At 34.9% G+C, this 15649-nt stretch overlaps 1 protein-coding gene across 1 annotated transcript; it reads left to right on the forward strand.

The window, feature by feature from the left end:
* Positions 1-9410: 9410 nt before the first annotated feature.
* Positions 9411-10001, forward strand: LOC129233686 (aminopeptidase N-like). The gene has a single exon (XM_054867666.1). It carries the CDS (start codon positions 9411-9413, stop codon positions 9999-10001), a length of 591 nt encoding a protein of 196 aa, XP_054723641.1.
* The last annotated feature ends 5648 nt before the right edge of the window (positions 10002-15649 follow it).

A 15649-nucleotide genomic window follows, 5' to 3' on the forward strand; every position in this document is an offset into this window, starting at 1 on the left:
TAAAGTTATTAAACTCACACAATTCAGAACTCACTGGACAAAGGAGAACAAAAACATCGAGAATACGGACATCGATGACACAGAACAAAAAACAAAAATTTTCAGTCATTCCTTAACAATAGAGATGATTTTTCTCATTTGTTAGTGAAGGAAGGTTCTATCATGGAAATGATCATGGATGCGTTAATGCTCTGAAAAGAAGCAGAGTACAACTGGACACCCCACAGTATTTTTAGACTTATGGATAGTAATATACTGGAAGAAGTTTAGTTTCCTTTTTCAACTGAAAGACGGTACTCAACCCCCTCCCCCAAGCTTCGTAAGTCGAGGGGGGTTTAAAGAAATATATTGAACTGAAAAAACAATGCTACATATTATAATATACACTAGTAATATGCTTATATATATTGCAATAAAATAATTATTTACAAAAAAAAAAAAAAAAAAACAGTTGAGGGAAATTAAATGTTTCGAAACATGTGGCATTTTCTATGCTACGGCTAATGTTAATTTAAGGGGTCATTGAGCACCCTCTTAAAATTTGAGTAAGAAGCTAGAACTTTTACAGCATCATATTATTAGGAAATCTAAAAAAATGGGGGATGTCCTGGACTCTAGCTGAAAAAAAGTTTTTTTGAACCACCCTAAGCCAGCTCCTTTTCATAAACGCTAAATTAATTTGTTTTCTTTATGCGTGTTGTGCATAGAAATCGATATAAGTACACATTAAACTTATTATAAAATTAATCATCCCTAGAATGAAGTTATTTTTTTTTAAAACTACGGAACCTAACCCCTATTTTAACACTAATAGTAAGTCTTATTCTTAATTTACGCGGTTTTGATTCACGCGGAATTTTCGAGGAACGTAACCTCCGCGTAAAACGAGGGTTTACTGTAATTAAAAAAAAAAGGTAACGTCAAAGGAATGGTGAAGGGAAGTCTGTGGCGGACCTGCGTCTAGACCCCATTACCTTCAAATTTGGTACAAAATTACTTCGAGCCCTGAGGGTTTGCACATGGGGTTTTTAATTTTAAATTTCGAGTTTTTTTATAAATAATTTTTTAAACTAAAATTTCACGTAAATTGCCTATTAAAGTGATGAAATTTCCCCGCACACGGGTCACTAAGGGCCCTTAACGTTCTATGTCGTTCGAAACAGATTTTTTTTTTTTTTGCACCAAATGAGAAGCTTGTTACAACTTTCTCAGTTAATTAGAACAGCTGGGTTTATGTTTTAACGGAAAACCCTTGTCTCAACTCAAATCCTTAGCTAGAGAGCAAAATATATTACTAGAGAACACGAATTTGAAAGCTACTTTTCAAACTTACAAACTGTTGTTTTGCAATGCTCAGGAGCCCCGCAAGTAAGTACATGTTAGTTTAAAACCCAGAAAGGGGTGCAGCTTGTTCCAAATAGAACTCGTAAAGCGTTTTTAATCTGATTCTTTCAACGATTTAAATCTTTGCAAATCAAATTTAAAATTGAAATTTTGCAATTATGTCTCGAAATTTTCCGAATCTTCTGACAAAATTTACTGAGAAATTATTTTTGGGGAGGTCATGGCGATCTCCCGTGACCTCTCATCGGGCGTCATTGGTTAAATAACATTCTTTTTGTATTATTTATTGTAGTATGCATCTGAAAAACATAATGCACTTGATATCAAAACTCGTTATCAAACTTTAAAAAATGAATAATTGAAAAAAAAAAGCACATCTTTCCACATTGTTTGCATTTAATTATAAATGTGCATCAAAAGTAGCGACACAATATTCAAGTTTGAGATCTGTGATAAAATGTAAAAAATGTTTTCAATTCTAATGACTATATATAAAAGCTTGCTTCGCACTAAAAAGAATAAAATTAAGTATATGGTTTCTTAATTGCAACACTGAAAAATGGCAGTTGACCTTAATATCTTTTGTATAGGGTAATTCTAAAGCAGTCAGTAAAATTTAAATTAAAAATTCAGAGAAGAATTAATAGAGGCGTTATAATATAAAAGTTATTCATAAAAAGCTGTGTACCGCCTACTTTTCTTTTTCCCCCAAATTTTTAATTTTAATTTTCTTGGCTGCTTCAGAATTTCCCTAAACAAAAAAAATCTAAGATCAACTGCAATTTTTTAGTGTTTTAATCAAGAAATCATACACTTATTTTGTTTCATACTTTTTAGTGCGAATCGAGCTTATAGAAAGTTTTTATATTTAGAAAAAAGAAAAAATGTTTTTTTTTTTTTTTGTTTACAGATTTTACGTTTTGAAGTTTATTTGAGGTGTGCCTTTTTGAAATTTAAAACACATTTACTAGTTACCTATCCTTCTTTGGAAAGAAAAATAAACAATGGTATTGACTTTCGTTCTAATATAAGTGTGTTGCACTTAAAGAAAGAATAGCTTAAAATTTACTATTCATCTTTTTTCAATATTGTTGATTTTTATGCTCGAATTAAAAAACATTTTGAACAAGTATAGCGGAAAAAAAGCGCTTTTAAAAACACCCACAAATACATAGTTTCTTAAGTTCAGCTTTGAAATTAATTTGTTAAATTTGTTAATAATTCATTTATTCATTATTTTTGGCAACAATTAAAAAGCAGAAGTATGATAACTTTATAATTACTATTATTCATTGCTTTTGACAACAATTAAAAACCGGAAGTAAAACTCAGGGTTTATTACAAAGAAAGTAAACTGAAAAATAGTCTTTAATAATAAAAATAGCTAATTTTTAACACATTGATTGACATTGTACTTTTAAGCATTTGTATTACATCGTTCAAATTGTATAATCAATGACTTACCTGCTCCGCTGACGTCTTTAGCCATGGTGCTAAAAAAGATGAAGGTTATGGGGATTCTTTTTCGCAGCCTTTGGTTCTTTTTCTAAATACGCTCTTAATTTTTTTTTCTGACACATTTAAAATTGATTTTAAACCATACATAATGAGCAAAAAATCCTGGGAATCGAAAAAGAAAAGGCAAAACTATCAACAAAAAAAAGTAAGTGGTATGAGCTAGAGCAGAGTATATTAGCTAAAGCAGAAGATACTCTTTAGAGAATGATTCTGAGGTTCAGCCTCTTCACAACACGCAAAAAAGACCACCAAATTTCGCGGCACTTGATGAGGGCATCCATAAAAGGGGCTCCCAATTCCTGAAACGGACTATGGCCAATGGAAGTGTAACGATTTTCCCTTAGGCTAGCGGGGAACGCTTTCGTCCGTTTCATCAAACTGAGAGAAACACATCATGTTGACAGCTTTATGACGTTTAATTGTTGAAAAGGGATATTTGAGCATTTCCGCTGTTTTGTATTGGTGTGTACTTGCTTCCCACAGCTCTGCTCCTATTCCTTTTCCAAGAGGGAGATTCTTTAGATAAGATATAGCAAGTACTGGTCACTCTGAAATGAGTATTTTGACAAAAAAAAACCATCGTAAAAAAAGTAAGATAGCATGTACTTCAGATGAATTGGAAGAAGGTTACTTTTGTTGCCTTTTATTTAAGTGAACATCAAATGTATGTTACGCGATGATAGGATCCCCCCACCCAATTCCAGCTGTTTCTTTTTTACCGTTTCCTTTCTTGTCAAGAGGAACGTCTTCGATTAACACCATTATTTTCTTAGCAGGGGCAATCTCCGTTAGGAAGAGAAAGTTTAGCTAGATTGTACAAATAACTATTCATGAAAAGCAGCTGTGAAACTGCCCTGAAGCGAACCACTAGGCCACACACAGATGTGAAAGGCTTTAAATATTGAAACAGAGATTTTTCTTACTTTCGACACTAAAAAGAGGATCTAGTTTTGTTAAAATAGTAAACTGTATTTACTTTGAAAAATAAAACAAGTGGCTATGGGTAATTCTTGGCCGGCCTTTTTCCGTTCAGGAAGGACCAGGAACAAAGCCCCGTAAGCTTAACCAGGCCCCAGTGGAAAATACATGCAACCTCCCCCCCCCCTTCTTCGTACACAACCTTTACTGAAATAGCAGCATCGCGAAGAGAATGAGAGATCAAAACACTCATTAAAAATATCATAAAACTGCTATACGTCATACAAACACACACATATATGTATGAAGATGTGTTATAAGGGGGCCACGGCCGACGAGAATCGAGACGGACCCCCCTTCATAAAACTTGTAAAATTTATACTGCTTGGACTCTAAGCCAGGCCCCTTGTTTCCGCAGGATCGACGAGAGACCTCATTAGCCTAGTTGTAAAATAAGGACAGGGCACTTGAAAGGGTTCGGATTGGAATTGGAGTAGCATAAGTTTTCTGCGGGATGGGGCCCGGTGACCACACTGATAAGGAGCCACGCTCGGCGGCTCTGTGTTTCCGACTAGGCTAATATGGCCTCTCGTCGGCCTCGACCCCCCCCCCCATGAAAAGTTTTACGGTACACCACACAGTGCTCTAAAAACCTTTCCCCGAGCTATCAGTATCCCTTTGGGGCCGCGGCCCGATAATTTCGCTCCTGCATGGTCTAAGGCTCTGATCCCTTTTCGGCGGCCCTCGGAGGAACCGGCCCTTCTGGCATTTGCCCAAATGCCCACATAGCCGGACCGCCCCAGAGGAAGCAAGTCCAATCATTGGCTTAGCAAAAGCTAACCCACAGACCCCCCAAGTCACGTGACTCAACAACGACGAATGTTTGGCACGTTTTCGTGAAACAAGCTAAAGAAACCTGATTCCGTCCAATGCTTTGCTTTAAAATCTGTCACGTGGCTTGGGGTCCCAGTTTCATGAATGAAAGTCTTCTCTCCCTCCATTTTATCTCTTCTCAATGGGTCAGACACTAACCCACGAATGCTTTTGAGAAATAATCGAGTTGATTTTTAAGAACCTGCATAATCTCCAAGTTCAGATAGGGATTTTGTGGGCTGTTGATAATACTCTGACGGGAAATGTTACTTTTGTTTTTACATTTAAGTCAGTTGTCAATTGACAAAACTTTTATTTTCTCGGCAGACCGTGCAACGCCGGACGACGCAGCTAGTTTTATAGTAAAAAAACGAGCAGACTTTAACACAGTTGAAATTAAGTTTTAAATTCACGGAAAAAAAATCCATTTTTAACAGCAAGAGCTACTGTCAGCATGTTTTGCTGCAAATTTTATAAGGCGCTTTTTCTAATATTGCATCTGACAGTGCTTTAAATATTACAGAAAAACTGCTGTGCATAAAGCAAACAAACCAAAAAAAAAAAGAAACGAAAAAAGCATTTTATCTCTATTACAAATGAGTCAGTGAGAAGCAAAGGGATGTAAGTGGACACAAGTTTTGAGTAAAGCGCGTTTAAAGATAACATCCTAGATATGGGTTTTATTGAAATTCATGCTGTATAGCAGCAACGACCAGGGCTACTAGTACCATCCCTTGCCCCAAGACAGAGGAGAGGTGCACCATGAGCCATGTGTTCTGGTTATCTCCTTTTTTTTTTTTTAATTTTGCCACTTACATCTCATTGCTTCTCACTGCCTCAAATGGCGTCATCAGTTTTATTTCAAAAGATTTTTCTGAAGGAATTTACAGACTAAAGAGGGGAAAGTTTTTGCGGGGCGCCAAAGTTTATAAAAAGTCATATTCTCTTCATTTATGATGATATCTTTAATATCAATCCCTTAAATATTTAGAAATAGTTGAATTTAATTATTTAAAACTTATTTAAAATATGTAACATCAGTCACAGTAACATCAGTAACATTTCTCTTTTCGGTAATAAACCTCAAACAAATTGCACAAATGCCATTAACTGCTGCAGAAAGGCAAAAAAGGAGGCGAGATAATTAAGAAATAAAGGAGAACATGAAAATTATAAAAAGTAAAACAATTAAAAAGCTAAAAAGAGCGGACGATAAAAAATAAATAAAATAATTTTAAAAACCTAGCATAATTACCAAAGTTAGTTCAGAATAGAACTAAAAAGAGAAATTAGACGATGAAGTAGAACAAGAGTAGAACAAATTTAAAGCATTGAAGTCACAGGTTTAAATTATTAGCTGCATTACACTGTTATAACCAAGGGTTCCAGACGAGTGAAAATATTCCCTCTAAGTTGAAAGCTTAGTGCCTGAAGGTGCAATTCAGGCCAGAAAATAGAGCAGAGGAGCCAAAACAGCATGCAATCGCAGAAAGACTCATTGCGCATGTGCTTTTTGCCTTAGACATACATTCAACCACCTCAATATGGCGGACAAATGATGATTGCGTTTGTGTGTCTTTCACATTGAATGAAGTACACTATTGGATTAAAACACAACTTTTCTAGGATTAAACATCCGAAATTACAAGTAAGTACAGCTTTTGATCACTTTGTAGCTTTTAGGGCTTTCAAACATAGTTAAGTGTTTAAAAGTGCATTTATTGCTTTTCAGTAACCGTTAGTCTTCTAGTTCTCGTTTACCGTTACTATCGTGAAATTTCCATCATTCAAAACGCTACTAAAAATATCTGTCATTATTTTCTTGAATACTCGATAAGCAGCTTTTATTAATCACCAAAAGAACCTTAATAAAACTGTTTCTTGTGCTTCGTAGATTATAACAGAAAGCTAGCGAAAAAAAAAAATCTCTCACAGTCTAGCTCTTTTTTTTGCTTTTTATTCAAGTGTTAGAATCATTTCCTGTTAGCGATTAATGCCTGGATAGCGTTAGAAATTTCTTTTGGTTTTTTATTTAACTGGTTGAAACACTTTATGTGCATTTTATTTTGTTAGCCTTGATTAACGTTTATGAAACGATTTTGTTTTTCTGTAATTGTAATATCCCTGAATATTTTTGGCTTATCATGTAAATAATCCATAAGTACAGCTATGCCTCATTTTCGGAATACTTCGTGTTTTAGTAAATGTATAATTTCTCACATGTTTTAAATAATTACTCGTTTTTAAATTATGACGTATTTAAGACAGATCTTTGATACTAAGTGAAGGGATAGATATTTATTGTTTTATTAATTTTTAACATTACTTTTTGTTAAAAAAAAAACATCAGAACCCTGAATTTTTTCACATGTTTTTTAACGGCCCCAGAGTTATTATTCATATTATTTATTTTATGAATTTTTAAGAAAACGATAAAGATTTCACCGGTCCGCAAAGTTTTTCATTTGCTTTTACCGCGCCCGTGGGTCAAAAGAGGTTGAGAAACACTGAGTTAGAGCACGATCAGATGAATTAAAGCTATGAGCACTTCTTACCTATGTTGAAAACTCTGAAATATGATCAAATGCTGTAATTACATGTTTTAATCATTTCCAATACCGAGTTCAATGTGAAAAATGTCCAAAACGTAAAATATCATTTATCAAAACAAAACTTAAAAAAAAAAAAATAAAAAATACACAACTGTATTCAAAAACGCACACAATACGGGGGAGGGGGGAGGAGGATCTATAGTAAGGGTGCCATTTCTCTCTCCGAAAGTTCCTTTTTTTCACTCCGGCTGTCTAGTTTTTAAAAGATGCCTGTTTTTCACCCTATTTTGAGGTGCGATTTCGGCTCCGAATTGGGTGCCGCTGGTGAACAAGCGTTTCTCCCCTGAAAGGTGCCGAATGCATCCTGTAGTTTTAACAGTGTATCCCTCTTAAGAATAATGAAACCTTGGTAAAATCTGTTAGTTATTAAAAGCGCTCTTTGTTATATCTTCACAAAGGAAAACTGCAGCCGTAAAAAAATTTTCCAACATGGAATTTGAAATAGGTACAACTAATTCTGAATGTAATACATTTGAAAAAAGTGCTATATCAGCGATACAGAAATATTTCTGAATGTCACAGCCTTATGCAAATTTCAGAGCTATCGCCATCCGACTTGCAGTCATGTTATAAAGAGTTATATTTGAGTAATACATTTTTAATTCATAAGCTGCAGCAGGTGTTTAGCAACAACTTTTTTTTTTGCAATTAAGGAGGGAATCACTTCCAGCAGAGAGAACATGTTCCAAAATTGTTGACTGCAACTGAAGAACGGGTTCTTGAAGAATATGACTAAGAATTATATCACGAGAAGTTAGATGCATTGAAATTAAAAACTAAGAATATTTAGTAACTGTCAAGATTCAAGCAGAAAAACATTGGAAATAGCCTGTCAATGTGAAATGAAATTTATTATTCACATGAGAAAGGAATAAAATAATTAGCGCACTAGATGTAATAAATGCAAGAAGACTTTTTATTTTATGAAACACATCAAAAATATAACTTTTAAAACTTTATAAATGTACTTTTCTTCTAATTTAAATACAATTTTAAACAAAACATGTGCTAATTTCATTTTTAAGGAGAAATAATTTATAATTGCAGTAAATGTAACATCAGTCACAAAATCTTTGTATCATCAGTCACGGGGGTTAAATAATTTTTATATTTTCCGTTTTTAAGTTTTTCGAATAAAACAAAGTGCTTTCATCAAGTCTAAAATCTCTACTTTAAGGGGGAAAAAAATCTGTTTAGATTTTACGTTATTAGTTTGAAGAGGATTTCAAACTGTATATAAGTCAATTTTCTCAATGTCTCTTCGGCGTAACATCAGTCACGTTTTTTTTTATTCCCCTTAATTTCACATAAAGAAACTTCCTCAAGTCTGAAAACAAGTGTGAGGGCAGTGATGTACCATATCATGGTATTTTAAATCAATTTCAGGAGAAACAAAATTTAATTTCAAGACAGTGCTGAATTTGTAAGTTAAAAATAGAGTCAAATTGTAACGTCAGTCACCGTGGACAGACCCTATGTTCAATTAAAAAAAAATCTTGTGAGAGGAAGGCACGCTAATAAATCTTATGAGGGGGGGGGGGTAAAGCCTATGGCACGCTACTGCTCCAAAGAATTTCTTAATGGTATTAGTACAGATTGCATTCAAAGTGATCCTTTGATACAGTAAAAATGCAATACATAACTTTTCATTCACTGTCTAAAAATTTAGTGAAACATAAAAATAGAAAACAATGAATTTTCCAAGCAGTTCAATTCATTTATTTACTTTCTGCTAAACAAAAAGGCAAACCGAAAATTCAAAAACATAAAACATTTCTTTATAACATTTGCGAATATTTCAAATAAAGACCAACGCTTGCATTCAGAATTGAAAATTAATACTTTATTAGCTACGTGATGCGAAAGAAAAAACAGCAAACAGATACCAACGTTTTTTTCAAAAAAAGTCCCTCGCTAGCAGACGACACCGGTTAAACCAGCTCGCTGATTCGTCAATGGAAATAAGGTCACATGTCTTGACGTCACGAAACGGGGAAGAGCGCGGCTGTCAGAAGAAAACGTGAGCTTAGATCAACTCCATCAGCACTCGGAGCACTCAGCGCGGGAAAAGGCGGATGCAACAGAATCTGCATCCGCGCTAAGCATCGTTTTCGAATTTTTAAACTCATTCCAGGGGGAGAAAAAATGGATCAGATGAAAACGGCGAACAATGTCAGCTTCAAGCAACGCAAAGGATTTTTCATAGAGCGGTGGCTTCTCGCTCTTTTAATCGCTGTAGCTGCAGTTTGTGTTCTAATCGTCGGGCTGCTTGTTGGATATTTGACACCTTGCCACAAAAAGATTGTACCTTCTGAACTGAATGATAACGATGAAGGGACTCCGAAATCCTTACCTTACGTTCGTCTACCCCGGAGTATAATTCCAGAACATTATGACGTTGAATTGCAACCTTACATCACACCCAGCAACTTTACATTCGACGGCAAAGTGCGCATTCGAATCAATGTGTTAGAGCCCACAGACAATATAACTTTGCATATAAACAATATTACTGTACACCGGGACAGTGTCCGTCTGACCGGACAAGGTAGCGTACCGGACATCGCCTCAACGAGCGAAGATTTAGAAAGGCAATTCTATATTCTTCATTTAAAGGGGCAATTGGAAGCAGAGGAGCATTACGATGTGTACATGGAATTCTTAGGCAGTTTGAATGACAGACTTGCGGGTTTCTATAGAAGTTCTTATAAAGATGCCACTGGTGAGACGAGGTAAGGAATCATATCAATGATTTATGAACCGAACCTCGTTAATACGAACTCAAGGGGAGCATTAAAATTAATTCGTCTTAACCGTGGTTTATACTATCGGAAAAACCAAAAACATTGTTATTTGTAAATATAATAGGACGGGCATCGCAAACGTAGTTCGCCTTAAGCGTGCTCGAATTAACGAGGTTCCACTGTGTACATAAAAAGCATATGACATCAATATATCGTGAGGTGAATGCTACAAATAGGTGACTACAATTTTGATTTTTTTTTCATACTGCTTCGAGAAAAACTCGGCAGAGGAATATTTTTTATAATTTTAGGTAATATGAAGATTTAAATGTCACTAAGTCACCATTTCTAAATTTCGTTTCTTCTTCTTCGCTGGTACTACAACCTGTTGCTGGCCAAGACTGTCTCTCCAAGATTTTCCTAGCACAACCCTATTCCCTGCAATGGCCCTCCATCGCTCCTACTACTTTTAAGTCCTTTTCTACCCCATACAGCCATCTGACTGGGGGTCTGTCTTTTCGGCGTCATTTCATTTACTTAGTACTTATGTCTTCTTCCAAGCAAATCTTTTGAAAAAGTGTAAATCATTCTACTTCCCCATATTTGCTGTTACCCAAATGTAGTACGCAGCTGACGACAAAAATCGGTTATGTTTGCAATATTTGGAAGTGCGGACAAAGACACTTAAGACTGCTCATTTTATCAAAGAACATTCAAACAATTCTAATGTCTCAACAGCGCCTATTTTTCATGGGCGCTCACGAAAACTTTGTTCCTGTACTTGTTGCGGCTTTTTTTTTTACTGTGAATTTTGGTTTTTTAAGCTATCAAATTAGTTCTGAAAACGACATGGCTACTGAAATTCTTTCTTAGACATTAAGCCCTAAAACAGGTGCATAAAATACGCGCTTTTATTATGTTTATTAACACTCTAAAAATACTACGCATTAAGGCCGGTCATTTGAGCGATCAGGACAGGTCTCCCCCCTTACGGATTTTACACCGTAAAAAATTTAGAAACGTACCTGGAAAAGAATGGGCAGCTGATGTGCCCAATTTCTGCCAGTAACATATCTTGCAAAATCCAGAAACGTTTTCCACTAAATGTTGCTAACCTTTCTGAAATTATTCTTGAAACTTTCTGAAGAATTTGGAAATCTCTCCGGTTAAAACCAGTCATTACTCTAGAACCGTCAAGAAAAGTAAGGTAGGATTAATGTAATAGATTAGAACCTTCCTGATTTACTAAGAAAGCTCCAGAAGCATTTATGCAACGATGGCCGAAGCTAAGTACATTACAAATCAGCCGATGCACTAATAAACACGCTGAGTCAATCTTTAAACTGGTGGCTAAAAATATTTTTTTTTTTTACACCTGTGAAAAGTCTGCATTCGTGCATCTTGTAGCAATTCAGAATTTTTATTTGCAAATATACTTGATTTTACGAGAAAATAGATGCAAACCTGTGAAATCCCGTAACGTTCCACGGAAATAATCAGTAACGTTTCAGAATTTTTTTTACAGTGTAAAAACATAATGTAAGTGTGCATTTTTCATGTGTTTTGATGTTTTTCCCTAAATAATGCATTTACTAATATTCTGAAAAATTACTACTCTTTCATTAATATTCTAAAATATCTAGTACACATTCATTAACATTCTAAAAATACTCCTCATTTATCAATATTCAAAAAGCTACTTCGTATTCACAAACTATAATATTTTTGTTTTTAATATATAATACTTTGCTGCCAAATTTAAACTGAAAATATTTTCTTTTTCTTTGTGTATATTTAAAATAAAAAACTTTGAAAGGAAAAACAGAAAGTAGACGCCCTTAAAATCTAGCTTGGGGAACTTCTCTTCCTATGGCAAAGTTCGAAGATGAAAAAGCAATGCTGCTTGATACCGCGAGCGTTAGAATTTCCCGCCGTGGAACACATACCAACAGTTTGGGGCTGTCACTTTTTTTCAGAATTTTCAACCACTCTCCCCTTTGTTACAAATTGTCACACTTCACCTCCCCCCTCCCCCTGTGTCACACGTCACGCTATTTTTCATAAACATATTCTTTTTTAGAATGCGTGATGTGACACTGTTTATTATCCCTCCGTCCCCTTTGTAACAAACTCACAATTTCACGATCTTCCTCCTCTTCAAAACGTTTCTGGATAACTTTTTTTTAACTTTTTTCCAACTTGCATTCTAAATGTTTTATCTATCTAAAGAAATCCGACGAATAAAACAAATAAGTTTAAATTAATAATTTGCGAGACTGCTATATTTTTGAAACGCGAAAAAAGAAAAAAAATGTCGATCTGTCCAGTGTTCAGAAGTAGCGTGCTACAAGTAGCGAAGCAGTAGTAGCCACATATTTTAGCAATGTGTAGCAGGGCTAGTTTAAGGGGTGTGTAACTTAAGGGGTGGGTTTTTAGGGTTCAAACCCCTCCGAAATTTTTCAAAGCCCTATAAAAAAATACTTTTCACCTTACCTTTTCCGCTGAAACAATTATTATTGCTGTTTGATTTATTATTATTTTTTACACCGTATATTAAAACTAGCTCTGATATACTTATATGATGATTGTGAGGAAAATGATTCTCTCTGCAGTAAATATTTGAACAGAATTTCTTAACTTATCTTGTGTCGGAACGTCTTAAAATTTCTCAAAAGTACTTATACAAATTCAGAGCAAACAAATATTCAAGGCAAGTCTGTATTTCAAACATCAAGAACGCATAGTTCACTAAAAGTTTTACTTATAGTTGAGCATTTAATTTTTTTTACGAATTACAACAAAAAAGTAAGATGCAAGTTTTAGTTTGAAATTATTGTCAGCCCTCGTTGTATCGTACCTTGTTATATCGCTCCTTCGATTTTATCGCGCATTTCTTCTTTCTCCTGAAGAATTAAAGGTAAAAATCTCTGTATATATGTATATATATATACATATATACATACACACACAAACACACACACACACACACACACACACACATATATATATATATATATATATATAAATTCGGAATTATTTATTTCACCGTTAAAAATATATTTCTTTTAACTCTTCTTTCTTTTTTTCGCAATTAATAAAACAGGAATGTTTTCAACAGAACTGATTCTTCTGCAGTTAAAGTTTAAATCCTTATATCCGTATTTCATTATCTCTACCCCCAATTACAATACTACCCCCAATTACTACCCCCATTACAATAAACAAAGTTTATTGAAGAAGACCTTACTGATCACTTGAATATAATACGATTATTTTTACTAATAATAAAGCTGAAAGTCTGTGTCTCTGGATATCTTTGTTTCTGGGTGTCTGTTACGCGCATAGCACCTAGACCATTCGACCGGTTTTCATGAAATTTGGTCCAGAATTAGTTCGTAGCACAGTGGCGAGCATCTCGAATAGATGATTCAAAAATTCGATTTTGTTCTTTTTGTATTCCAATTTTCAGAACATTTTACCGAGCAAATTATCATAACATGCACGAGTAAATTACCATAGCGTGGACGAGCAAATTACCATAACGTGAGTGAGCAAACTAACATTGCATATTGGCGAGAAATTCATGCATTATTTGTAGATATACAGGCGAACCAAATGACCTTTTAATTTTCTACTACAGGCAAAGCCTACTTCTACAGGCAAAGGATACTTCTAGTATCGAATAAAGATAATGAAAGTTGAATCGTTGTTTTTGATGACCTCGGTTATATCGCGGTTCCGGATATAACGAGTTTTTTCATTGTCTCCCGACAAGCGCGATAAACGAGACGTTGCTATTTATTTAAAAATAAATGCCAAGTTTCCTTCTTTTACCACCACTCATGTTTACCAAACATAAAGCGAAAGTGAAAAAAGGCATAAGTGAAAGTCGTAAAGCTTTTTCAAAAGTAGACTTCAGAGTCACGGGGGGAATTTTTTATAGGTTAATTAAAAGCTTGTTTCGCTTCAAAAACTGATGTGTGATTAACCCCGATAGCCACCAACCTCTTTCGACACTTTCAATATTTGTTTCGGAGATGTCTCACTGGTATAATGCGCTTAATTTCCATCCAAGTTTTTACGGTTATTTCATTACTAGTGGTACCCGCACGGCTTTGCCCGTAATAGAAAAATTGAAAGGTCTTTTGGTTCGCCTGTATATTTACAAATAATGTATGGTGAATTTTCGCACCAGTTGGCTTGTACCCATGTTACGGTTCCACGTTATGATAATTTCGTATTTCGCCAATTAGCTCGGACCCATATTACGGTTTCACATTATGACAATTTCGTAATTTACTCGTCCATCTTATGATAATTTTGTTCTTAAAATTTGAATAGAAAAAGAACCACATCGAATTTTCGAAAAATCGCTTCGGGGTGCACACCCCCATGCTACAAACTAACTTTGTGCCGAATTTCATGAAAATCGGCCGAACGGGGTCTAGGCGCTATGCGCGTCACAGAGATCCAGACATCCTCCGGACATCCAGACAGAGAGCCTTCAGCTTTATTATTAGTAAAGAAAAGAAAATACATTCGAAAATACATTCGATAGTATGAATAAACTGGAAAATTTTAGTGTTCAAGCAAGGAACCTGCAGCCCAACTCTCGAAGTGCATTGACCAAAATTGCACCAAACATTATTTTTCTTTATCTTTATCTTTACTAATAATAAAGCTGAAAGTCTCTCTGTCCGGAGGATGTCTGTAGGATGTCTGGATGTCTGGATCTCTGTGATGCGCATAGCGCCCAGACCGTTCGGCCGATTTTCATGAAATTTGGCACAAAGTTAGTTTGTAGTATGGGGGTGTGCACCTCGAAGCGATTTTTTGAAAATTCGTTGTGGTTCTTTTTCTATTCCAATTTTAAGAACAAAAATATCATAAGATAGACGAGTAAATTACGAAATTATCATAACGTGGAACCTTAGCATGGGCACAAGCCAATTGGCACGATGCGAAATTATCATAATGTGGAACCGTAACATGGGTACAAGCCAATTGGCAAGAAAATTCACCATACATTATTTGTAAATATACAGGCGAACCAAAAGACCTTTTAATTTTTCTATTACGGGCAAAGCCGTGCGGGTACCACTAGTTAGAAATATAAGCAATATCACCCAACTTTATTGACAACTTCTTGATTTAATAACAACTTGCTAAAAAACAGGTATTTTCTTGTCTGAATGATTAAAATAAATTCAATGTATTTATCTTCCTATAAATAATATTTGATATTAGATAATGTACTAAATTAATTAATGTGTTTACTTTCCTTAATAATGTTACGAGTATGTTTTCAATATAGACTCCATTCTGTGGTTGATAGCCGTAAAAAGGTTGTGATTTGCTGGTCTAGCCTGCAGCCACCCAATTTAACTCAACTCAAGCAAAAAGGATGCAATTCATTGAACGTATTCTATAACTTAGCTACCTAGTTACAACATTTTTTGTGGGTGGGAATGGGGGTGAAACGTTCAACGAAATCTAAGGAAGATAAACAAAATGTTATAGTTATGTTATAAATATCGTCAAAATTGACTGTAGTTTCGTGTATTTTAATTAAAAAAAAGAGGTTACGCAGGAAGATATCAATTATCTTTCTACTCTATTGGAGATATAACCATGAAAAGT

This window comes from Uloborus diversus, unplaced genomic scaffold, assembly GCF_026930045.1.
Source record: "Uloborus diversus isolate 005 unplaced genomic scaffold, Udiv.v.3.1 scaffold_627, whole genome shotgun sequence".
Taxonomy (NCBI): Eukaryota; Metazoa; Arthropoda; class Arachnida; order Araneae; family Uloboridae; genus Uloborus; species Uloborus diversus.

Coding starts and splice junctions, on each gene's coding strand:
- LOC129233686 (XM_054867666.1), top strand. CDS start 9,411: ATGGATCAGATGAAAACGGCGAACAATGTCAGCTTCAAGCAACGCAAA.